The sequence below is a fragment of the Fukomys damarensis genome, unplaced genomic scaffold, assembly GCF_012274545.1.
Source record: "Fukomys damarensis isolate Sample0158 unplaced genomic scaffold, DMR_v1.0_HiC HiC_scaffold_3, whole genome shotgun sequence".
NCBI classification, from domain to species: domain Eukaryota; kingdom Metazoa; phylum Chordata; class Mammalia; order Rodentia; family Bathyergidae; genus Fukomys; species Fukomys damarensis.
Window position 1 is genome coordinate 5,668,747 of NW_022900915.1, and position 26,988 is coordinate 5,695,734.

The 26,988-nt window shown below is 40.4% G+C and overlaps 1 protein-coding gene across 1 annotated transcript in view; it reads right to left on the reverse strand.

The window, feature by feature from the left end:
- Fbn2 (fibrillin 2) overlaps positions 1–26,988 on the reverse strand; it is a 240,407-nt gene that overhangs the window by 46,568 nt on the left and 166,851 nt on the right. The window contains exons 27-44 of the mRNA XM_033765507.1: positions 25,905–26,030; positions 25,352–25,474; positions 25,082–25,207; positions 24,656–24,781; positions 22,737–22,859; positions 19,260–19,382; positions 17,497–17,622; positions 12,682–12,804; positions 11,551–11,673; positions 9,616–9,777; positions 8,801–8,869; positions 8,262–8,387; positions 7,114–7,239; positions 6,433–6,585; positions 4,423–4,491; positions 3,124–3,249; positions 2,828–2,953; positions 2,283–2,408 (exon numbers count right to left, since the gene is read on the reverse strand). Coding sequence (XP_033621398.1) covers positions 2,283–2,408; positions 2,828–2,953; positions 3,124–3,249; positions 4,423–4,491; positions 6,433–6,585; positions 7,114–7,239; positions 8,262–8,387; positions 8,801–8,869; positions 9,616–9,777; positions 11,551–11,673; positions 12,682–12,804; positions 17,497–17,622; positions 19,260–19,382; positions 22,737–22,859; positions 24,656–24,781; positions 25,082–25,207; positions 25,352–25,474; positions 25,905–26,030 — 2,202 coding nt within the window. The remainder of the gene's footprint in view (positions 1–2,282; positions 2,409–2,827; positions 2,954–3,123; positions 3,250–4,422; positions 4,492–6,432; positions 6,586–7,113; positions 7,240–8,261; positions 8,388–8,800; positions 8,870–9,615; positions 9,778–11,550; positions 11,674–12,681; positions 12,805–17,496; positions 17,623–19,259; positions 19,383–22,736; positions 22,860–24,655; positions 24,782–25,081; positions 25,208–25,351; positions 25,475–25,904; positions 26,031–26,988) is intronic.

A 26,988-nucleotide genomic window follows, 5' to 3' on the forward strand; every position in this document is an offset into this window, starting at 1 on the left:
TCGATACCAGCCTGTGCTACATAGTGAGTTCCAGATCAGTCTCAACTACATAGTGAGACTCTGTCTCAAAAAAAAAAAAAAAAAAAAAAAAAAAAAAAAAGAATTATAAATGCTTGCTTAGAAAATTCCATAGCTTAATTCAGTTGAAAAAGAAAAACTTTAGTTTTTTTTGAGCAGTGGAATCCCAATTAGAATTTATTAGCCTTCCCCCCAAAAAACAAGCAAGAAAATATTTAGAAATGAGGCGTGCTAGTACATACCTGGAATCCCAGAATTCAGGGAGGCTGAGGCAGGAGGATTTCAAATTTGAGCCAAGCCTGGGCAACTTAGCAAGACCCAACTCAAAATAAAAAATAGAAAAGGGCTAAGGAGTGTAGCTCATTGCAAAGGCCCTGGGTTCAATGTCCGATACCATGAAACAAATAAAACTTAGAGAGGTCATCTTATGGTGGGGAAGAAGACCTCCTGGATCAGGAATTCCAGGACATGAAATTCTTCCATGCAAAGGAAAAAAAAAGGTGCTATTCTTCAGGAAGAAAGCTCTGGGTAAGAGAGGTCCGTTTGATGAAGGAGTCTGCCAGACCTTTATCATGAAAGAATTGTTCAAAGTAGGGAAATATTTTTCCCACAAGAACTTCTGAATTATATATCTCATATATTTTTTGGCAAAATTCTACTATTTCCAGGAGTATAGAATGGAGAAGAATGTGTAAGTAAGCATTCTCAAAGTCCACCCAAACAGGTCACGAGCCTGAGTATTTTTGGACAAGCAACAGTAAGGAAATTTTGCCAGTCACCATGGGAGAAATCTAGGGCTATGGCTGGGGTCTCAGGTGACGGTGGATGAGCCCAGACGCTCCCCCGGTGCTCCCTGCGGTTGAATACACCACGAAGGAAATGAATTCTGCCGTGCTCAAATCCGAGTTTGCTATTCATCTAGCCAGTATCTTCAATGACAAAAGTAGATGCGCAATGCTGGCTTTCTCTACACGTGCTAATTACAAATAGCCAAGTTTTAAATTTAATTTTCTTCCTTCAAGCACAAAGCATAGAGGACTGTTTGGCAAAGGCATAGCCAACCGCTGACATCAGATATAAGGAGTTGCGCTCAGTGCCTGCCTGAAAGCATCCAGCCCATCTGCCCTTGAAAACTTCCTAATGAGCAGCTCAGCCAGGGCCTGCTAAATACCATCATCCCTAACTAATCATCATAACAGCGACCGGAAATTTTTAAATGATTTGGCTATATCTGCTTCCATAATTATTTTAAGAGATGAAACATAACAGATACAGATAAATCCCAAATTATTCAATGATCTGTGCAGAATAACTGTATATGTATGTGTATAAAAATATCTTTGAAGGGCTGGGGATTTAGCTCAGCAGTTCGGTGGCCTGCCTCGCAAGCGCAAGGACCCGAGTTCGATCCCCGGTACCACAAAAAAAAAAAAAAAAAAAAAAAAAAAAAAAAAGAAAACCAAAAATGCGGTGTTAGCCCAACTGCTCATTAACTGGAGACTGGATAAAGATTCAAAACAAAACAAAAAAAAAACAAAATGGAGTACTACTCAGCCATAAAGAATGAGAAATTACAGACATTTACAGCTAAATGGATTCACCCTGAGGTGATACTCTTAAGTGAAATAAATACACGTGTAAATACCAAATATTTTCTCTGGTGTGAGAAAATGAAAGTGTAAATAAGGACTAAAAGGTATAATAGATAATGTGAAACAGGAAGAAAAGGTGCAAAGGGGAAGGGGAAGTGGGAGGGATAGGGGAAAGGAAAGAGGGAAAAGGAATAAATATGAGAAAAGGAAAAAATGAAAACAATCTCTGAGGGGTTGAAGGGAGGGCGGGGGAGAGGGGGAAAAATAAGAACCACGTTATATCACGTGAAGGTACAAACTCCCAGTGACGGATGTCAGCATGCCGCACACCTGACATGTACCAGTATACTTCATGAAAACGTGACAACAACAAAAGAACAAGAAGCAGTCTCGAGGGCAACACACAGAGAGGTAAAGCATGGCTGGCATTCTGGTGAGTTCCACATAACCTAGTGTCGCAGGCGTGCGTGTCGAACAGCAGGAGTGTGTTCTAGGGAAAAAGGCTGCAAATCTCTGAGCTGAACAGTATTTGGTGGGCTGCCTCTGCTTGCCGATTCCGCTTAAACCGTTTAACAGGGCACAGACACGGCAGGTACTGAGGGCACGGGACGCACTGGGATGCTACCCTCAAGCCTTCGTCCCACTTCCCAGCCCGGAACTAAGCGTTCTCACCCATGCACATAGTCTGGTCTTGAGAAGCCTTAAAGCCGTTATGGCAGATACACTGGTAACTTCCTTGCAAATCAACACACAGTCCGTGACTACAAACGTTAGGAATCTCTAAACACTCGTTGCGATCTAAAACAAAAAAAGAAATAAGACAGATGTTAGACATACCTGATTGTTATTAAGATTCTTTCATTTTTCACAGATGCATTTCTCTAGCCTGCTATTAATTATTACAGACAGGCTGAAAATGAACCACAACAGTAGCCGAATCAAAATAAGCAAGGCTTTCAAGTACCCACATTGCTTTTTTTAATCCTGCAATGTTTTAGGCTGAGTCATATCTCAAGGATACTATTTTATCCTATGGAAATCCGCTGCAGGAATCTCTTTTCTGAAGAAAGTAATTTGAAATTACAAATGAAGAGAGTGAATCAGAAAAACGTTGTCAAAATGACCCTGGAAGGCATTTTTGTAGGAGAGCCTGGCTCTCCTTTTAGGTCAGGAGACCTAACGGCGCTTGAGCCCAGTGTGGCCCGTGTGTTTCTTACCTACGCAGGCTCCGTTGGGGGAAAGTTTGAAGCCAGTGGCACATTCGCAGCGGTAACTGCCGGGGCTGTTGATGCAGTCGGCGTTTCGCTGGCAGAGGCTGTCGCCGTTGCTGCACTCATCGATGTCTGCAAGAGCAAAGAGCATTCTTGGCTGCTCTAGGATCACAGAAACTTCCATAACCTGAGCACCAGCTCTTCCGTAATAGGACAGGGAACAGGGACACTTGCAGAGTTGCCTAAAAGCCACATTTGTACACCCAACCGTATGCACGAAGGACAAACATTCTTCAAATTACCTTCACAGACCAAGAGCAGGTCATTGTAGCTGAATCCTGTGGGACATTCACAGCGGAAACTGCCAATCTGGTTGATGCACACACCATTTGCACAGATGCCTGGAATCTCCTTACATTCGTCAATGTCTAAAATTAAACAGATTTGGTGAAGTATGTGTGGTTCTACTTAATGTATTTAGCATACAACCTCAAATAATGCCATGCGTATCCTGGAACGAGAATACGAATTCAATGTCACACAAATCAACTATATAGCAGCATAAATGGTTTTGTGGTTTATGAAAACACAGAGACCATAAAATGCCCTGGTTCTTCTAAACAGCAATGGAAAAACTTTAAGTGTTCGGCAAAATATACCAAGAGATTTTAGTGTCAGTGACCAAGGAACTTCTTGGGGGATCAATCTCCCCTCAAGTTTATGTCAGGTCACCCTAATTGATGCTATTCATCTGATAGAGTTACGCTTCCCTAAATTTAGGTACTTTTTTTTTTCCTCATTGAGTTTATTGGTACATTTTAGGTATATAGTGCAGTTACATTCATTACTGGGATCTTGTACCTTTACATGATGGGTCTTGGTTCTCATTTTTTCCCCTTGTCCCTGCCCTCCCTTCACCCCCTTCTCCCCTCCCCATTTACAAACACTTTATTTCCATTTTCTCTTATTTTTCTTTTCCCTTATTCCCTTTCCCCTACCCTTCCCACTTTCCCTACACCTTTAGCCCTTTTCTTCCTTTTTCACATTGAATTTATGCATTTTGTTACAGGTACACATAATGGAAATTTAGCACTGTATTGTTTAACAGAGACTTAGTTGCTTACTGAAACTTTTGAGAAGGAAGACTGAGGAACAACAGAAAATACATTCAGAAAGAATTAATGTAGATGAATAGTAACTCTGTAAACTCAGAATTAGACCAACAAAAACTATACCAAAAGTAAAAATACACCAAAAACTTAAATATATGCTAGTACTTCTGAAAATAGCCACTAAAAGTTAAAAGAAGGTGAATTATTTAGAGTCATGTAATATAATATGCACGACAGGAAAACTGAATGCATGAAAACTGCATGGTGTACAAGAAAGCTTGAAATTGTCATATATTTGTCATAACTTAATCACCTGACTGTGGCGATGGAATAACACCATTAACACTTGGTTAGAGTCTAAGAACATTATTTTTCTTTTGATTAATTAGATTAGATTAGAATATTTTGTTGTATTCTTAAATTAAAAAAAAAAAAACTTAAACAAATTCTTACAGTGGACCTCCCCCCATACAATTTGGGAAAACTCACCAACAGCTTTTCCTGTATGAATGTCAAAGGTGAATCCAGGAATATTTCCACATATGGCTTTAAAGTCAGCTTTAAAACATAAACAAAGCAATGCATTTGTAACGTTCTCAAACTCATTCACAAAAACATTTTACTTAGTATCACTTTCACAAATATATTTTGTATTATTCACAACCAGACATTTTAATTTCTGTTATAGTCATTTGATAACAATGCCTGTTACTGCAAAAAAGTGGATCTAGGCATTCTTCACAATAGTTATTTATATCATTGACTCACACTGCCTACTCTGTAGAAGACGGTAAGTCATTACAAGACTCAAAACATATACTTAGGGACTTAAATTTTTTTCTTTTGCAGACCTTAAAAAATGACCCATTTTTGTAGATTGAAAAAAACTGGAGTACAAATTTAAAGAGGGTTTATGATTGCACAGGGATACGCAGACATGCAAAATAGTTTTGCAGTAGAGACACAGGTTAATAGTAAATAAAAAATGAGATGAGAATTTTGCTCCTGTTTTCAAAATCGCAAATGTCTGTCTGTTGGGATGTGAAATTTGAGGAACAAAAAACAATTTGCCCCGAGATGAGAGACTATAAGAGTCATTCCTACATCTAATTTATCAGATCAACAGAAATGTAAAAGAACACTGATTCTTAAGAAGCAAAATCTTTCCGAGGCCTGTTTTTACACCAGTGAGAAAAACTCCTAAAAAGTATCTGGTAAAACTTGTACTACATATTGGTATTTTGAACATTAGGGCAAGGATTTTGTGGACTGCATCTGCCCATATACAGAGCACTGATGTGCAATTTAATGGTTTCTACTTTACTGGCAACGTGAAAAGTATAATTTATATATAATCTCATTAATCATCATATTGTAACCATGTGAATTAGTCTGCCACTATTTATTCCCCTGTTTTACAGATGAGAAAGTGGTTTCAGAAAGGATAATTCCTCTCCACGTGGTCACACGGTAAGCTGTAGAGGTTTGCTATGTAGACTTGTTTCTCAAACTTAAGTTTTTTCCTTTCTTTCCCAAAGAGAAGTAGTATTTTAATTCCCCAAATGGGTGGTCTTTAATTTCTCATTATGTCGTTTTAAAACTGAGAATCGCAAGAACTTCTTCTGCAATTTTACGGAGCCTTACTGTGGCAAAAGGGCTAAGAAAAAGCCCCAAGGACCACCGCACGTGGGCCACTCTGATAAAGGCTCACGTGTCACTCCAACACTTCCCAATTTTATTTCATCATCACATTAAATGATACATTTGAGTATATGTAACACGAGCAATATTTACTAACATGCATAATAGTGGCTACTGCTTATTTGTTCTATTGATTCAACTCTCAGTATTTTGCGTATTAAACTTTACCGCTCTCTAGGTCACAAAAGGACACACGTAGGTGACACTTTTAAGACAAGTAGTTTTTGCTCTTGCTTATATTATCTTTCATTTCTTCTTTCCAGAGAATTTGTGCGCATGAGAAAAACACTACCGTGTAAAGACCAGTTCTTTCTTTCTGCCTAAAAGCTTCACTTACATCTGAGGGATAGAAAACGTAAGTCACATTTTGACAGACGATGTAAAACTGAGCGCATCAAATATACTTTTCAAAATTGAACTGAAAACTCATGAATTGGATGGCTTTTAAATTACTTTGTCAAAGTGCGCTTTCTGTGTCTAACGCAGTGACACAGCAGATGCTCATGAGCTATCTGTCCCGTCAGTAAATCACTGAAAGACTGTATAACCAAACATCAGAGCTGAAACGGACCAGCTCTGCATGCTGACCCTTTTAGCAATAGCCTGCACTTGCAGGGTGGGAAGGTTTTCTGGACATGCGTCTGAGAAATTGGTGGCAGATTCTCGAAGAGGGCCATTGGGAAACCGAGCTACATAGCGTGCTCAAGTGTTTTCTGGGCTGAGCGGCTCCGGTTCAGGTACAGCCGACTCTTCCTCTGCCAGGCCAGCTGGCAGCCACACAGTGGGCCGAGTACCTACCTGTTCCTGGTGTTGGGCATGGCTCACAGGGTTTGTTCCACGCTTTGCCCACATTGTATGTGCAGCAGCACATCCTCTTCGTCACATTAAAGGGCAATTCATTCTCACATGCGGTTCCGTTATAGCTTCGGTAGCAAAAGCTTTTTCTCATGTCTACGCCGAGGAAAACAAAGGAGACTGCCAGTCATGTCAGCAAACAACGCAAACCACAAGCCTGTGCCCGTCAAACCGCCCTCATCAATGGAACCGAGAAACCTCTCGCATTCACATGCATCTTAGAAAAGCTCTGTGAGCTGGTAAATTATTTTTAGATTAATGTCGCTCCTAATCTGGATAGACGTTTTCATTTATAATTTTACGGGGTGACAATTTTTGTGTTTATTTCTCTACCCAAGAAGTATTTAATTTAAAAAGCATTAGTTTTTACATGCTGTCATCTTGTATAATTTTTAGTTCCTGTCAATGGAGCATTAAAATTATTTATGACTACATAACTGGTGAATCTTTTTTTTTCTTTAGATGCTTAAAAATGTAACTAGAAAAGCCAAAGGCCAAGAACTTGACCCAGAACCAACAGTATATAAGACTCTGTAACGCTGCATTTGTGAAGACTTAATCCATAGACTTTCCGAACAGTGATTAGGAGGCAGCGGTGAGAAATCAACAGCGACCCCTGCTCACCCATGCAGTTGTGGCCTCCATTGACCTGCATGTATTCAGGTGGGCAAATGCAGGTGTAGTTTCCCAGAGTGTTGTAGCAGGTCCCAGGCCCACACACGCCGGGATGGGCAAAGCATTCATCAATATCTGAGGTAGAAAAGAGCAAATATGAATTAATAAAGGCATTTCTGTGAAGGTGGTATTGTTTAGATCCCTGAACACAGCTTAGGCGATTCCTCATTTATACAGAACCTAGAGATAAAGAAAATATCCCAAGATATGCATTTTTATGACAGAAGTGTATCTTTCTTCAAAGGAAAAAAGTCCCCAAAATGACAAAATTCTAAGGCACAGAAAGACATTATTCCAAAGTGGCAAAAATAATCATACATTTTCTCAAGTGGAATTCCCCCAAAGCCTCTTTTTGTCTTGTGCTACTTAAACTAAGTTTTAATGCTAACTCTAAACTGAATGCCTTTATTTTTGTAGTTCTATTCAAATCAATACCTCTTCAGGGAATCTAGACACAGGGTAAGCTGCTGGTTGTATTCCTTATATTAAGTCACATCTTGTCCAGATGTATTTATTTAATATGTTTCCAAATAAAGGTTACAACAGAAACCGTTATGTTTAGTTGTTCATTTTAAGAAGCAGTCATTCGCCCCACAAATAAACACTGACATTCTACTGCCAGCCAGCACTCAGAGTGACAGAGAAGACTAAGAAGTGGGTCTCCAGGAGCTGTACCACAGCCTTCGCCACAGGTGAGCGGCCAGACAGGTCCCTGATGGGTGAGCCACAGTGCCAGGTGGTAAGTGGCAAGGGAGGTAAGAAGGATTTTCCCAGTCTTTGAACTTCACATCATGTCCAGTGGTATAAAAATGGAACAGTATTAATACTCATATAACCTTGCCCACTTTTTTACATAAAATGTAGTCCTCATCAGTATTTGCACCAATAATTGATTGTATGTTTCCACACTACTCCATTCCCCCATTTGTATCTAATCGATTCTGTCAGAAAAATAACAGTAAATTGTAACAGGTGAGCCATAAATTCAGCTATCATCAGCCAACAGCAACACTTTTGGGGACAGCATAGAGCTAAGAAGCAGTTTCACCAAGTCCCTGGGCAGAACAAGAGGGAAGGGCAGGGCCAGTGTCCCTCACCTTCGCAGATGCGGGTTTCCTCGCTGAGGTAGTAGCCTTGTGGGCACTCGCACTGGAAGCTCCCAAAAGTGTTGATGCAGTTTCCACCTTGGCAGAGACCTGGTAACTCCTGGCACTCATCAATGTCTACAGAGGGAGAGACGGGTGACAGACAACAGGCACCACTGTGAGAGACAAGAGCTACTACAGAGCCCTCGCACGCCTGACCTTGTAAGACCCACAGACTTATGCATCCACCTAGATGCACCTGGGAGCTGGGTTTCTCCTGACCTTGGATTTCTGTTTTGCCACAGAACTTTGCCATTTAACTCTGATAAAAGGCGAGTTGAGGATGATTCAAGTTGGAGGCTACGGGAAAGGAGCGTCCCTCTGCAGGAGCAGGTTTCGGGCCCCTGCAGTGAATTACCCACCCTTACCACTTAACATTCTAGTGATTGACAGCCCATCGCTAGGTGATCTTGGTGGGATTGCTCCACAGCAATGTCTACAGCGCCTTTTCTCTAAAATAAACTCTTTACTTCCACCTAGGCAGGGCTCACCTTCCAAGATGATCGTGATGGGATTAGGTCGAAAGCCTTCACCTCCAGGACACAGGGTATAATATTCAGCTGCAAAAAAGAAGGAGAAGGAGAAGAAGAGGAAGAAGAAGAGGAAGAGGAAGAGGAAGAGGAAGAGGAAGAAGAAGACGAAGACGAAGAAGAAGAGATTTGATGTCAGTGTCCAAGAGGCTGAGACCAGGCACAAGCTTTCAGCAACTGAGGGGTTCACAACATACTTGCTGGTGGAGGTATCCATATTTTTCCCATTGCATTTTCAAATGGGCATTACATCGCACTTGAAAAAGGCAATTTATTCGTAAATGATACAGGCAGTGGAATAACAAAAGCCATTTTGTTTTTCAAGGGAAAATTCCCTCACAGACACTCATCTCACAACTTTCCTGACATAAAAACGAAAGGACTACACAGTACACACGTGCATCCAGAGACACGTTTCACTGCGAGGTACTCTCTGACTGACTTCGGGAACACGACCCGCCTGTGAGCCTCGACTAATACTCTCTGAGAAGAACCATGAGCGGCCTTCATCTTTGATACTGTGGAGACATGATATTATTGCCGTTCATACTGGACCGTGGTTAAATACTGTTATTCCAAACATACTGTGAAAAACAGTAAGAGGAGAGGAATTCAAATTCCTTTACTATTTGGCCAGTTTAACACAATCACTGAAAAGAGTCCAAATTCCCCCTCCCCACGCCACCGCTTGGCCTGTTCTGCTCCCAGCCCTCAAGCGGCGGCCTGTGTTAGATCCTTGAGTGCGTTCCTTCCTTTGTCTTTCACGCCACACTTACTGCTGTTGACAGGGGGGCAAGTCTCGCAGGGGTTTCCCCAGGCCTTCCCCAGGGAGCAGCAGCAGGAGGAGCGGCTCACGCCCACCCCGATCTCTGTGTTGCAGGAGAGACTCCCATCTCCTCGGGGGCCAAACTTCAGGTAGCAGTTGCCCACACGGTTGTCTGCAGAGTAACAAAGGAGATTAAAATCGCCCTCGCTGTTGTAAGAAAAGATTCACAAAGGACACACTTCAAATTTTACACATGAATGTGGAAGGTTCATTTCAATCTTTAGCACAAAACAACCTCTTGCTTTAAAGCTTCTCCACATCGAGTCACTGGAAAGGTTATATATACTGTATTTCCATATACTCCTGGCAGAATCAAGAGGGAGACAAACCCAGCACAGGTCAATGTAAAGCCACGTGTTATATAAAGGACATCGATACCCCATCTCTTTCCTTTCCTCCTCCTCATCCCCACCCTCTCATGGTTGGGTTTCAGTTGCATTAATGAGCCTTGCAGGTTTTGAGAGACAATCTGCAACAAACTTAGACGTCTCTACCTCAACGGATCACTGAATCTCAGACTTTCTTGTCCCTATTTTTGGTCACCATCGAGATGACATGGCCTGAACTACTATTTTTTTTTCCCCTGAGAACTCTCAAATTTAGGATTCTCTCACTTCTCCCCTCAATTTTAGACCCTTCCACCAACTTCCTATTTGATTTCTTCTCTTAGATGTCAAATAGCTATTTCAAAGTGAATGTGGCTAAAAGGTAAGCTTTTGCTACTTTTTCTCCCACATACAAGATCTGCTCTTGCAGATCTTGCCCAATCTTAGGGAACATCTTCAATAAATGACTATTTCCATTTCTCCAGTTGCACAGACCCTAAACCATCATGCCGTCTTTGATTTCTATTACTCCTTATTTGATCCAGGAACGCCTGCCAACTCTACCTTCAGAATATGTCTGACTTATTACACCCACCTCTACTGCTGTCTCTTGAATTCATCACCCTTTACTTAACGCTCACAGTCTCCCAGCTCCCCTCTCAACTTGACCCAACTATCCTCTGCTTTTCCCTCCACAGCCACAGTAACACTTCGGAAGTATTTCCTCACATCAGGCATCTGCAGTGGCTTCTTATCCTAACCAGAGAAAACCCAAAGTCCTTACCGAAGGACTGTGTAATTCTATGAAGTAATTTTCATTCCTGGCTGCACATTAGAATCACTTATTGTTTTACTTTCTTTCTGGTTGTTTTTCCATTTTGATGTGGTCGCTCAATTTTGGATGCAGAGGAGTGAGTCTGTCTTATTCGCCCTTCCTTCATCTTGCTTTCGCTATCTGGGTTGCTTTGTAAACATCTAGTGAGTCCCCTTGTGTCCAGGTGCCCCCTTTCTTTAGCTGTCCACTCTTCAAAAACAGTTACTAAGTCTCTGCCTCCACACATGATACTGTAATAAATATCTTACTCGTGTCTGTGCATGGACCTATGAGTAATATCTCGGGCATATAAAACCAGGTGAAGAACTGCTGGTTCAGAGTTTGCAAGTACTTTGGCTTTCACTAAAAACTGTTACCATCATTTACCATCTATAGCACAGATCCTTTCTCAGGTTTTTACTAATTAAAGGGCAACTGACAGAAGGAAAAAAGATACGGTGGTGAAAACAACTTCGTTAGTAATTTTAACAAGAATTTAATCGTAGCCAATTCATTTCTATTCTGTATTTTCTTGGTTTTAAAGATATTACACCACAAATAGTCCTCTGAATGCTTCCTTACCGGTTGTGATTCATAAACTTCAAATAATCTATTATTTCTTAAAGGAAGGGATTATTTTCTTTTAAAATCAACTGTATGTAACACTCATAACAGTTTATCGCCAAGAGTTCACATGTTCAGCCGGATGTTGCTGTTTGTTCTCTTTGGATAGCTTTTCACTTACCGACACACCCCACACCTGTAGGGTTCAGCTGGAAATCTGGCGGGCAGTTACACTCATAGCGACCGGGGGTGTTGACACAGAGGCCATTGACACAGTTGATGGGGTCCGCACACTCGTCGATATCTGTAAGCATTTAAAATGCCTGCATCAGCATCTTTCCTTTCTCTATGCATGAATTTCTGGGTGTTTTTGCACGTCCGTAGATTAAAGATCATTAGGGAGGACTCAGCACAGTGAGAGATCTTAACTTCCCGTGCGTTTCTAAAGCAGGTTCCGTGAGTCACGCGCACAGCATTTGTGATGCCATTTAAAGTCCTTCATAAATAACTAAATGCAAAGATGTTACTGTTTGCTTAATTATACGAGGTATGATAAAATATGGTGTGTATTTAAATAAAAAATACTACAGTGAAAGACACATTACCATGAATTATCCTCAAACTACCCCCCCCACTCGAACACGCTTAACTTACTGTTCTTTTTGCTTCTGAAGGGGTTCTTTTTTTGAGTTGTGGTGTTGTGGCTGCCTCAGGGTCCTGACTTAATTCAAAGCAACTACCTTTCAAGGTCATTCTGACTTTGGTGAAGAGCCAGAAGTCACAGGTGCCAGATCTGGCGAATAAGGCGGAGGAGGACACAGAGTGTTGTTTTACGTGCCTACCTTTTGATCGGCATCTGGTGGCAGGATTCACTGTGTTTTTTATCACACTTCCAAATGAGGACTTCTAGAACTGCTTCAGAAAGTCACAAGAATGATGGAATAAAGTGTGTCTGAAGCCAGGGGTAGGTATTCTGAGGGTTTAACGGCAATGTATCTTTTACTGTAGTAATTTTTTAATTTAACCATTCACCACATTTTTCTATCACTATTATATGTGTACATGTATAGTACATACACATAGCAAACACATTTATAGATACTTTATAAACTTCGAGTTAGACATTTAAACTGTTTATATAAATAGATCAATTCTATAGTAAAAATAAATGCCTCAGAATATAATTCCCTTTTTCAGAAAAATGCATAATCTAACACACAGATTGGCTCTGCAGAAGTCTGAGCAGTTTTACATTAGCACGGAATATTCACGTCAACTGGTCAGCACGTGCTAAGCCCCTCACTGGCCATACCTGTGCAGTTCCCGCCGGTTCTGTCCAGTTCATACCCATCGTCGCAGATACAATGAAACATTCCGGGCAAATTGTTGCATGTCCCAAAGACGCAGATATTTTGGAAGGAGCATTCATCAATATCTGAAGATTTTTAAAAATTTGCTTGTTTACAAAGGCATTTTGAAATTTCAATTTACTATATAACAGTGAGTTTTTCTAACTTCAGATGTTTATACACAATAAAAATTTTATTTTTCTTTGAGTAGAAAGGTAATGTAAATAGAAAACAACTAGTGCTTATCTATGGAACTAAGATGTAAAAATATTGTTAATATTTTAACTGTCTTGCATTACAATATACTTAAAGAGTTGGTTTAAAGCATAAAACATATAAAAACTAACGCTAAGCATGTCAAAGCAATGAAATTGTAAAAAATTAAACAAAAACAAATTAAAAGATTCTAAAAATTAGTGCATAACATATCTTATAATTGGTAAGTTAAAGTAAACATATAACAGTTTAAAAATATTAAAGACATCATTAAAATTAACTTTTATTTTCTCATTTTGTAATCTCATCTCTTATCCTAAAGTCACTTATAGTCAGGGAAAGAGTTCAGTTTTCATGTCATGTGATAAAATAGTTCATTATCTACATATTCTTACAAAGTTCATAAACTATCCCTTTTCAAACTAGGAATTCAGTTTCTGAAAATTTTCCATGAGGCTTTAATCCAAGGTCAGTCAATGTGAATTTATCATTCCTCACTCACGAAAATATTCAGTTGTAGAAATAATCTGTATTTCTACTCATGAAAAGAGGACTGACATTTTTATACATAAACTGTCTAATTTTCTGAGAATCCAGACCACGTATGTTGTTCTAGGCTAGTGACTCATGTCATTCTGAACTGCTATCTGGGGACATTTGTATCTTATGTCAGAAAGGTTCTTCTGGTCATGCACGATAATTAAAATATTTGTTGAACCTATCTTAGATCTAACGTATGGTTCAAATTATGTTTCAGAGTTCAGTTGATGTGCAAAAGTGCTTTTCTTCTTGTTAGGGGCAATAAAATTATTCTCTAAAGAGAATGAGTGAAGATTCATGAAACTGGAGTATAACTGAATCTGTAACAACTAAAAATGAAATGGTATTATCATCTCACCAAATATGCATTTTACTTTAAAATGAGTTTATTAGGAATGCTTTCCACTAAGAATAATTGGAACAGTTGTATAAAGTAAGGTATTTTAAAAGAATATAGTCTTCCTTTTATAAGACTGACACTCAAAAATTCAAATGATACAGAAAATTATTGGTAAAAAAGCAATAGATAACAAACCATTCAGAAAATAACATAACTCAACCAAAAAATTGCTCAAAAATGTTTCCAGTCACATAGAATAAACACTGATGAATTCATAGATATTTCTGTATGCATACTTGTAGGCAGCAAAGCTGAGAAAATTTCTATGCATCAGATTTACTTTTAATTATCTCAACAGTTTCCAAAATATTTTTCAAATATTAAAAAGTAAAAAAATAGTACAAAACTATTAGTTGGCTGGATGACAAAGTTAAAATTTAAATTAACACTCATTCATCCTCCCAACTCTTTATCTTTGTTATTTATATCATTTTCATTTTCTCAATGCTTATGGCAGTTTGCTATTATTTCTATTGTTCAGTGATAATTCTTTACTTAAAACAATTAATACTGATTTTACTTCCACATTCTATTTCTTGATTGGCTGTGTCACACTGTGGATTATCCCTCCACCCCGAAGGAAGAAGGACCTCTGTGAAAATAAAGATATCCGCCCCCATTACTTCTTCTGTGAGACTTTGCGTATTGTGTTTTGTCATCAGCTCACTGCTAAGGTCCTGGTGTCTTCAGATGTCTCAGGATTTTGTGGGCATTTTTGAAATGTCTTTTGGTATTCAGTGCTTCTGTGGAGCAAAAGGCTCCTTTTCTATCTGGACCAAGGCTGACCAAAGCATGAGTTTTTGTCTTATTTTTGGACATTCAGTTCTTCCTCTATTTCAGGACAATGTTTGGTTGCTGAACAGTTTTTTCTATTCAACTTCTTGGGCTCTCCACTTCAGAGGCCCCAACTGCAGTGGTGTTTATAGTCTTTTTTTGCTCTAATAGATTCTCTTTACTCTTTTCTTTTCTGTTACTTGTTTTTTTTGGCCTCAAGTCCTTTCTCTGTGGCAGTAATTATATTGTCATCTGGATCTCTTCTCATTTGTTCTGTTTCTACTTAACAGTTCTCTAATTTTGTTACATTGGTACCAATTTCTTGTTTCCCCTGCCTCATCAATTTCCTTTTTAATATATATTCTACCGTATTTTAATTTTATCTTTGAAGTTGTTTAATGATTTTTTTATTAAGGTCATCTATGGAAGAAACTCAGGGAAAATTTTCTTTTTGCTCCTTGGGGTTTTTTCCTTCCATTTTGAGTTAGTTCTTTATCTGTTTTTTCCCCATATTCTTTTCTTACTTTTCCCCATAACACCCCTGAAAACCTTAGATTATTTACAGCTCCTTTAATACTACTTGGTCCAGATTTCCAAGAATTTCTATTCATTTTGATGATGTTTAGGTGATGGTTTCTTTTTTTATTAATTTAAGGTAAACAATATAATGAAATTCATCATTGGAAATTTGCACCTTTATATATTCCATCTTGATTCTTATATTTTCCACATCCCCTGCCCTCCCTTCAACCCATCTACCCCTCCCTATCTACACAGACTTTGTTTCCATTTTTTCTTTTTCCCATATTAATTCCATTCCCTTCTTTCTTTTCCCCTACCCCTCCCACTTAAGGTGAGAGTTTCTTGACATCTCTCCTTCTTTATCAGGGCTCTAACTGCAAGACAGATTGGGGTGGGAATTTCAGTAAAGCTGCTACTCAGCAGCCTGAGGTTTCCTAAGGTGAGAAAAAGGTGTGCACGGATGGGAGTGACATCCATGGGCTCCACGCACTCTCTGCTGATCGGCCTGGTCTTTGCTCTTCCTTTGTGTGGAATGCTAAATAGTCTATGGGTAGGTGTTCCCATCCAAAGACTGAGCTTGTCTCTGGGGAAGTTTCTTTGGTTTTATAGCCCTCATTCTGGTGGAGACTACTGGCTAATGGCCAACTCCAGCATTATCAGGGACTCTCCAGAAATTCTGAGACTTTGTGTTGAGAAGCAGATGCTGAGTGGAGAATGTGGATCAGAGGATAACTTCAGAGAGGAGTACATGTATAATAATGTGAGAAACCATCAAGGAATCAAATTGGTAAATTCAATAAAACTATCCAAATGAGCTAGACCTTGTACAAAGAGAAGACAAAAACAAAGCAAAAGAAGCAGAGCAAGGAATTACAGTTTAGGGGCCTCTAAGGCTGGTGTTCTCCCACATGGAGCAGAGGGTCTAAGGAAGGGTGAATGACCTGTCAGTTGGGGATTTCTCCAAAAGGAAGCCACGTAAGAGAAAACTAGAAGTGAAGATGGTTAGCATCACCTTGATGGGGGTGGTCTGGGGAAGAGGTCTAGAAGGGTTTATGGTACAGATTAAAGAATAAATTTATGGAAGGGAAATTCTGTCCATGTATTAAAAAATTCATGTTGGAGCAGTGCTTGGCTACTGTTGACTTGCTCCTTTTCCAAATCTCTGAAGCTCATGGAGATGATAAATCATGTACTTCCCTATCCATACTGACTCACATTTTCAAAGTTGGGGAAAAACGCAGCTCATTCTGCAACTGCCTGGTGTAAAATAGACTGGACTCTGCCCAGTCTCCCAGTGGAACCTCCCACGTCAGTGCAGAAGCAGACACGCTGCCAAGTGTCAAGGGTCATCTTTCCCAGAGCCTACTCTCTATCCCTTTGTCCGATTCAATCCACACCGGTGGGTAGACACGAAAACGCCACCGTGTTTTAGGCACACTTTCTTTCTTCTGTGGCACTTTGGGTGGTGCGGCCGAGCAAGGCTTTACTCTGATCTTCTTCAGATGGACAGCCTGAGTTTGACGGTGACGAGTGTGCATGTGACTGTGTGTGCGCTGGAACTCAGCGTTTCTATTTAGGTCATTAGACGCTAGCATACGGAGACTGTAATCTGTCCTCATTTTATTAGTTACCCGGAGCCTTCTTTTTAAAAGATTTTCATAAATTATGATCAGTTATTTTGAATTTCTATCCTTTTTTGATGTTGTACTCTCCATAACACACTGATAGCCCAAATGATATGTGATATGAATTGAGTTTCAAATTTAAAAGAAAACCCAAATTCTTTTTCTTGGAAAGATATCACAGTACGCACAAAATTCCATTTCTAGGAACATGGCATGGCATTTTAACTTGAAGGAAACATGGCTGTTATGCACGAGTGAAGTCCTTCGATCCCTAAGGTTTCCAGCCCCAGACATGCACAGAAGATGGAAATCAAAGCACAAATACCAAAATGGAGCTACTTGATTTTGATAAACATAGTTAAGTAGTGGCAACTGGGGTGGGAAACAGATAAATACAAAAAGCTCAATAGCTTTGCCACATGACATTCATTTTGGTGATTAAAAAATAAAAGAAGAAATGGTTAAAAAAAAAGAATGAACCAAACTTCCAACTACTGGCTCTTAGCTGGGGAAACTTCATGAGAGGAAAGCTGCCCTCCTCCTCATCACTCTGTAAAATAACCCGAGCTGAAAGGGATGACTTTACACGTGCAGCCTGTGCCATGTGTCTGCTTCCAGGCGGGGCCTACGCACACCCTTTGTGCGGTTTCCCTGCTGAGGCTGTTCCAACCCAAGCCCAAGCTGGACTCCCGGTGACCCACCTTGGCAGGACCTGCTGTCCGAGGCTGGCGTGAAGCCCATTTCACACTCACAGCGATATGCACCGGGGACGTTGAGGCACTGTCCGTTCTCACAGAGATTTATGTTCTCCGCACACTCATCGACGTCTGTGGAAGAGGTACATTACACCTCTGTTGAGTTCCAGATTCAGTTGCACACTTTCCCTTTGCTCTAAAACTAAATCAGCTTGACTGGCTCGACCCGGTGCTCATTAGCATGAAAAACCAGTTACATTCACCTACATGAGGGAGGGTATTCAACTGGACGGCAGAGCCATCTACCTTACAGCCTCACTGGAAATGTGGCATGACGGATGCAGGGGGCTCCCATATCTGCCTTCATTATCTTTAATGCCAGTGTGCTGAGGTATCAATGTTATACAATCATTAGCTACAACCAAGAATACTAAGAGTCAATGTTAAAAGGATGTGCATCCATTTGAAAACAACTTGTGCTTTCACTGGTCCAAGTACTTTGAGGCAAATTAGACACTGGAGAAGGGAATTTCATGTTAGTTTGGTCTTATGAAAGTATTTCCATTTTAATCAAACAAGCAAGCATTCCTCACTCATATACCTTAGAGATGATTTATTTAGTTCCATGAGGTAGAAAAGGGGAGAAAGGCAAAGATTGATGTTTACTGGGGGCCAAGTACTGCACCAATGACCTGACGTGCATTTTCCGTGGAGTCTCCAGTCCTGTGAGATTCTCAGGGGTGGAACCTGAGGTCCAGGGCAGCCAAGGGAGCTGAGCTAGAGTGTTGGTGGAACAGGGTTCTGACTGCACGTGTCTAACTCCAGAGCCATGCTCTTTCCCTGACACCACAGCATAGCACCGGGAAAAGCCGGAAAAGATGCAAGAGCTAAAGCTTCAAAGTAAGAAAGCTTAAAAATCGAGTAAACGTTGTTTTCTTAAAGAAGCATTTAAAAATGATGAGCCTGCATTTTGACACCAATAATCAGAAAAATTACTCTGTTTTAATTATGAGTGTAAAGTACCTACTGAAAATCAATTGAGAAACAACTATTTTACAGTCTGAAAAAGTATCCGGTGTTTTGTCCAGAAGATGGTTTGGTCTTCGCTAAGCATGTGATGTGGCACTGCTGTATTCTTAAAGAATGCAGAATGAACAGAAACTAAGTAACTGTGCTCTTCTGATGTTTTAGAAAGTCCTCTACTTTTATGTTACTCTACCTTAATCCTTTTAATAAAATGACACTTGAGTAAATACATCACGAAGCAGTGCTTGAAAGATCACATATCCTATCAATAAGAGCAGAATAGTTTTCCTATATCCATTTAATGATAGGAAAAAAAAGCGATATGGTATTTTTTAACTATGTTCATTTTAAAATGAGATAACTCAAGCCAGCAAGTTAAGTAGATTACTTAGGATTACACTGGCAGTGAAGCAGCACAGGCTAGACTGGAAGTCAGGTGATCGGACTCAGACAAAGCTTGTATTTTTTCACCGTTGTGTAAAAATGGGCAAGACAGAATGACAGTCATTAGCAGCATATGCCAATAATAAGTGCCAATATTTTAAAAGCTCTACCAATACTCTGGAAGATCATTCAGGTTTTTGTGTTTAATGTGCAAAAAAAGATACTTTTGTTCTCTTAAAAGCATAGAAACAGAGGAAGTTGCTTTAGTTTTCCTTAACTACAGCTTTCTTTGACAAAGCCAAGGGCATACGATGTTCCATGACAGTCACACTGGCAACCACTGCAGCACAGCCACTCACCTGAGCAGGTGAAGCCGTCTCCAGTGAAGCCTTCAGCGCATGCACATCGGTACGAGCCCGGGGTGTTCACGCACTGAGCATTTATGCTGCACTGGTGGGTCCCATTCGAACACTCGTCCAGATCTGTCCGCCAAGAGAACATAGCAAGAAATATCAAAGTGAGAATGGCAGCACCTAGACAGACTGATTTGTCTTAATTTAAAAATTAACTGGCCTGGGGCCAGAGATTTAGCTCAGTGGTGCCGCCGTCTGCCTCGTAAGCTCAAGGCCCTGGTACAAAAAATAAAATAAAATACAATAAAAATAAACCGGCCAAAAGGAACTGTTGTGGTGTATCTGTAGGGTCACAGATCTCAGAATCGTAATGCAAAATGGCCACACCACAAATGTGAGGCAAAAGTGTGAATTCAAACATTTTGTGTGATATCTAATCAACTAAATGTTAACAGATAATCATTGTTAAGTTTCATTCTGATTTCTACTAAGAGTGAATTTTATTGCTGGTTCCTTTGTTACTAATAAAAGGATCAATTCTTAAAATACTACTGAATCTCAGAGCAAGAAAATTGGCCTAGAGTTTTCAAGCTTATTTTATTTTATTTCATTTATTCATTTACTTTGGTATCAGGGATCAAACTCAGGACCTTACAATTGCCAGGCAGGCATGGTGCAGACATCCCTGGCCCTTCCAGCTTATTTTGTAAATGAGAAAATCAAGATATGATTTTTGACCTTATAAAGTCTACAGTCTAGTGGAAAAGACAGATGTTGAGCATAGAAAATAAATTAAATATCATTAGCTGCACATAGGAAATGTACACGGAGCAAAGAGAGTAAAAGTGTATCTAATTTGGAGTGCTACAACAAGGAACATCCCATCGAGGAAGTAATTTTTAATTAACTTCAGGCCCTGATGATAAAGAAGAGTTAGCTCAATGAACAGAAGTAGAGAAGGGTATTTCTTGCAGAATGAAAAACGCAGACACTGAGGAGAAAAATTACTGGTGTGTCTATGAAGGTTCAGATCTAGGCTGTCTCCCCAAAATCTCATGTATTCAAGAGAAGGGGCTTCTACAATTGATCATGAGACACTGTACTCATCAGTGCGTTGATGCCTGAATGAGTCCATAGCTAACGTGCTGGTAGAAGGTGAAGCCTGGCCGAAAGAGTTGTATTACGGACGTGTGCCTTTGAAAGGTGCATCCATCAGCCTGCCTGTCCCTGCAATTGCTACTTCCTGTCCACCACGGGGTGAGCAGCTTTTCCTCTGCAAGGTCCTGCTACCCAGCTGCTTCCACCTCAGAGCCAGAGGGCGATGGGATGAACCTGCTAAACCTAGCGCTGGAATAAACCTGTCCTCCTTTAAGTTGCAGGTGTCAGGTATTCCGTTCCAGGGATGGCGAAGCGATGAGATACTGACCAAGAAATTAAAGGAGGTTGGATTTGCAAGCCACTGTGTGAGAGACACGGGCTAGTGCAAGATAAAGCCAGAAAGATAGCGGGGGCGTTCCACAGGGTCCCGTAGGCAAGCCGTGAAAGGAGACTGTGCCTTTTCTTAAATTCAACAGTTTAAAAAATGACGCCTATGGAAAAATCAGATCTGTGGTTCAAATTTCCTGCTGTTTTTCCGTGAATAAATTGCATGGAAACCAAAGAGAAAAAGAGCAAACATATGAGGGGATTCTTTTAGGATCTGACAGAAAAGTGGGGAGGGCACCCAAGTTTATAGAGGCACAGTTTGTAATAGCTAAAACTTGGAAGCAGCCAGTTTGCCCATCAGTTGTAAACTGGATAAAGAAGATGTGGCTTTTCTATAAAATGGAGTACTACTCAGCCACAAGAATGAGAAATGAGACTCATTCATAGGAAAATGGATGCATAGTGAGGACATACTCCTAAGGGAAATAAATAAGTCACACATGTGCAAATACTGAATAGTTTCTCTGGTGTGAATAAACTGTAATATACTTAAGATCCTAATGCGATGGCTGACATTGTGAAATGGGAAGAAAAGGGCTAAAGGTGTAGGGAAAGTGGGAAGGGTAGGGGAAAGGGAATAAGGGAAAAGAAAAAAAAATATGAGAAAATGAAAAAAATGGAAACAAAGTTTTTGTAAATGGGGAGTGGAGGAGGGGTGAAGGGAGGGCAGGGACAAGGGGAAAAAATGAGAACAAAGACCTGTCATGTAAAGGTACAAGATCCCAACAATGAATGTGACTGTACTGTATCCCTAAAATGTACCAATAAACTCAATTGAAAAAAAAAAAAGAAAAGTGGGGAGGGAAAGAGGGATAGAGATTAAGCCGAAGAATGAAGATGGACAGGAAAGGGTAGATTTGTAGGACAGTGGGGAGCACAGGTGTCAAATCTCTTGGACTAGTCAGGTGGTCTTAAGATAGCTGATCAGAGTGACAGGTGGGGAAAAGCACACTAGGGGGAGGCTAAGAGAGTCAAAAACAGCAGACACAAAAGGTCAGAGAGAAGGGGTGAGGGTGTGGCCACAGAGATGGCTCTACTACAAGTAAGCTGCTTGTAAAGTTAGCGAGGCTACCTTAGGATGTTACACGGCAAAGCTGTTTGGAAACTGTGATAATTTACCTCCTGTAGTTGGCTTGTAAACATCTGACAAGGACAAAACATTCAGATGGATAAAAAAAATGTACACTCAAAGTAACTTATATCTTTGGTAAGACATATGAGAGGGTTCTTTACTCCTTACTATAGGGCTACAAGCTTTTAGTGAAAAATCATCATGGAGGGGGCAGTTCAGCTTGCTTTCTTTTCTAAACTGACCTGGATAATTCTTACCAGCTGGAAAATGCGTTATTGTTAAAGCATGCCAAACACTAAAAACACAGCGCAGCCCTGTGAATGGCACCCAGATATAATCCGGTACTTTGTCTTACTGCTATAAAAGACTTATTACTGGACCCTGGCTTAGCAGTTACTTGGGAAATACCTTCCTTTATTCTCCTTTCTTCAAATCAGATTTCTTGAATCCAACAAATCACTTAGATTTTCCTCTAAGACAAATTCTATTTCCTACTAAGAAGCTAGCACTGGCCATTTACTACACAATTGAGGCTATTTGAAAAAAAAAAATCCTTTTGTTTTCTCCATTTATTTCACTGAGTTTTAAAGCTCACTGATTACTGCATGAAAAGACTGGAGAAACCTATTAGTCATTTTTTCTCATGCAGCTATTTGGATTCCTGGCTATACATTAAATAAGTTTTACTGAACATCATGCATGAAAACTCAGATGCCAATGCGTGCAATCTGACCATTTATATTAAGGTTGAAGGTAGCTCTTAGGCAGAAATTATCCCTGCAACTAAAGGAAGCCTTTAATTTACAAGGAATAAATGAAAAGTGAAAAATCACATTCCTATTCATGTGTGTGGTTAACAACTGTGCAGATAAGAACCCTTAAGAATTCTGTGCCTTAGCAAGGGATATTTGCATTTGCAAACTCACCAATACATTTGATGCCATTTCCTACCCAGCCTTCTCTGCAGCTGCATTTGAAGCTCCCTGGGACATTCAGACAGGAGGCGTGCATGTCGCAGTTGTGGGCACCGATTTCACACTCATCCACATCTGAGAAACCACAGTTAACCAGAAAAAGAGAAGTGCAAAGTTAATTGTTCCCACTTCCAAGTATCTTTCTGAGTAGGTCAAATTGTAAAGAAAAAAATGGAGCTGTTTAGAGAAAATATCACCACTTTTGTTTTTATTTTAGACCTATGATAGTTAACTGATTGTGTCAACTTGAGAAAGAAACGCCTAACTAAATTGGATGAGTGCGGCTCTGGGCGTGGCTGAGGAGACTGAAGACGGAAGACTCAGCTGGGGTAGGCTTATCATTTGAATGGTATAAAAGTGAAACAAAGAAAGAAGGCTGCTTTGGTCTCTCCAGAGGAGCTCCAGTCCTCACGGTGGACGACATCTCCTGGCCGCCGGCCCAGACTCTTCAGACTTTCAGTGCAGCCCCTTGGCCACCTGAATCAGAGGTGCACGGGACTCTACAGCGAGCTCCAGACCTTCAACCTTCTCCTGGGTCCTGCGGACCCCCGGTGCAGAACAGCCCTCTGCACCCTTCCACAACTCACTGTGGGCGGCCGCTGTAAGTCAGCCTTGTAAATCCTTGTATCTATCATCTTGCATTAAATCTGTCTCACCGGTGAGCACTGACTGATATGAGAGCCCAGGCTGTGATTCAGGACATGCAAACCCTTCCTTAAAAGAAACTGCCAGCCACTTCCCAGAAGGGAGAGATGTAGCAGTTCCCACCCACTCCCTGACAAAGTCCAGACAAAATTCCATGTAGAAGATATCAGATAATAGCTGTCAAGAGAAACTTTCCAAACGGGACTCTGCTAGTACTTTCTATTAATATTTATTATTTTTCATGAAGATAAGAACAGGCTTGACTTTCTTTTAGAAGTCATAGTTCATCTTCTTTTAAAAATCACACAATCATTTATCATCAATTCAACATTCACAGTTTCTGAAAAACTACCATTTAGGTGTGCATTTTTTTTTCTATTTAATTTAGGGCTTAGAAAAATGTTCCCTGGAAATGTTATCCGGAAAGTGACTAGATGCTTTTATTCAGATGTGCTGATGCACATTTGTGTGTGTGTATTTTACATGTATGTACATGCATACAGTCATGTGCTGCTGAACTTTCTGGTCAATGACAAACCAGAGAGCAGACGGAGGTCCCGTGACACTACCCACCGACGCTGCTGTCTTAGTCTGTGTAACTACTCTTTACGACGTTCACATGACAAGGAAATCACCTGGCCACACTTCTCAGAATGTATCCCCACTTTTCAATGCCACGCGTCTGCGTACATACAAACATATACAGACACAAATACACGCACATATAAGGCAAGGAGATTTCTCCCAAATGTTTTATGACGTAAGAAGGAGTCTGTTCTGTTCACTGGGTGCGCACCGTAGTGGCTACAGCAGCACGTGCATGAACTACTGGCTTCTAACAAACCTGGCAGTGGTGAAAATGCACAGGACACTTCCTTTTGTTATTTGTCGCTTTCCGGAGGGGTCAGCCTAAGGGCCTGGCTGCACCCTCAGCCCCTCACCACCTGCCTTGAGAAAAACTCAAAACAGGGGTCTCAGAATGAGCACCGAGAAACATCTGGTCCAAAATCTTGAATGTGACACCTTTGAACCCCATCTGTGTGCAAGGGCTCACGCTAGTGAAGAAAGGGAAAAGAGGTAAAGAAGATGGGGGAACAAAGGAAGAAAATGAAGGCAAAAAAGGGAGAGAGGCAGTTTGGGCAGGGAGGGGAGAAGCCAAAAGCAAACGGAAAGAGAAAAGAAAGCAAGGAAATGAAGACAACAGAGGCCACAAGCTAGGAACTCACCTGTGCATCCCGTGGTTCCCTTCTTCACCGAATAACCCAGCTGACAGTGGCAGATGAAGGACCCCTTGGTGTTCTCACACTCCCCGAACATGCAGACATTTGAATTTAGGTCACACTCGTTCACATCTAGAAAATCCATTTCCAGTAGCATGGTTAGTATTCATTGACTACATCATTTAAAATCTATTTTAAAAAATAAACAGTAGACTACCACAGATAAAATTTGCAATATAATCTGTTTGGGGAGATGTATTGCAGATGAATATACCGTGCGTCTCTGAGAAATTCTGTTCAAGACATTCTTGCGTCTCAGATTTTATAGTTCTACGGCAATGGCTTGAAATTTTAAAGTAACAAGAGAACAAGGCTTCCTCTTCTCATTCCCGCACACGTGTGTGTGTACGTACATATGAACATGATACCTACCAATGCACGTTTTCATGTCCATGGAAGCCATGAAGCCGTCGTAACACAGACAGCGATACTCTCCGGGAATGTTGGCACACTGGCCTCCATCACAGATTTCGGGGTTGTTTTCACATTCATCAATATCTGAGAACACGAAGTCAATGGCAAGTAAAAAAAAGGGTGCCACCTTGTATCCATCTCAACTAGCTCTACTTAGCAATATCGGCAGCTATCCTTGTAAGAGAGAGCTAAGCAGATAAACAAGGTCTGAGGATTCCTTTTCTGTACCTGCACAGGACCTCCCATCTGGCATCAGGGCGTAGCCCTCACTGCAGCGGCAGGCGTAGCTCCCTTCCGAGTTTGTACACTGTGTGTCACAGCCCCCATTCATGATCATACATTCATCAATGTCTGCGGAAACAACAGCAACACAACCACGTTACTTGTCTGGCCTGCTTCCTCAAAAAGCAAAAGAGAAGTGTTTCTTCTTTTTAAGAAGATGCTTAAAGGGATTTCTCTCCCCATGATCTGCGTTGATTCAGCATTGTACCATCAGGCTTTCTTACATCTTCTGACTTCCTTTTAGGCTGCACTCCATTTAATGTCAGTATCTGAAGACGAAAGAACTCAGAAATGTAACGACAGAGTTCAGAGCACTCTGTAGATAAGGCCAGTGAGTCCTCTGAAACACCATCACAGTGGCTGTTGGCAAGTTTGACCTCATTTGTATATTCATTTTTAGGACAAAGGACTATCACAGGCTTCAATGTAGATTTAGTGCCAGACATTTTCCTGCATGATTTGAAAAATATGAGTCTCATACCTGTGTGGCGCCCCTTACCTGTACAGCCCTGGCGGTCTGGAGTGGCCTGGTAACCAGGATTGCAAGAGCACTGATAGGTCCCAATCATGTTCACACATTTCCCATTTCTGCAGAGATTGTCACTCAAGGAGCACTCATTGATGTCTATAAAGGACACCCAGAGTAAGTATTTCATGTAACAATCACTTCAGTAGCACCAAAGGACAGGCTTCAGGGGAGCAGTGATCTCCCAAAGGGTGTGTGTACTTTAGGGAGAAGTACAACGATCTGGGGTGTTTCAAGAAAAGTTGGACTATTTCCATCACTTCTACTAACCACTGTGGGAAACAGCAGAACTTTCTGCAATGATGCAACTGTTCTCTATCTCTTCCACTCAGTACTTAGCTCCATGTGCTACCGAGTATGTGGAATGCAGATACAATGACTCAGGACCTTAATGTCACTTAATTTGGATTAAAATTATCAGGCCACATATCGAAACACAGATATAGCCCATGCCAGAAATGAAGCTTATTATTATTTAATTCATGAACTTATACTGGCACATTCACCTGGTTTTTATTAGTTAAGTGTTACCTACAAACCTTGAACCTATCCTGAGGGAATAAGCTGGTTCCACAAGCAAGCATGACAATAAAGCTCTCATCTGTGTATGTGCTTTCACTGTCCTGTGTTTATGTCTGGGTAGGGGGATCTACAGATCATATTGCCTATCTTTTTTTTTTTTTTAATAAACTAACCTTTACGAAGATAGGCCGATACCTTTTTTAAAAAACCCATGCAAAGATTGTTAGGATAAACTAGTACTGATTCTGCAAGCATAAGAGAGCACCAGGGAAATGGCACAATGACCCTTTCTATGCACAAGTTTGTCAGACACGATGTAGTTTAAAAACCCCGCGTGAATTTCTCAAAATGACCACAAAGAATATGGGATATGGATTTATGCTTATGATCATGAAGAATGTATTTTATTCACACAGAAATATATATATAAATTTATATGTTGTCTATATATTTATATATATATATAAATTTATATATGTTGTCTATATATTTATATATATATATATACAAATTTATATATGTTGTCTATATATTT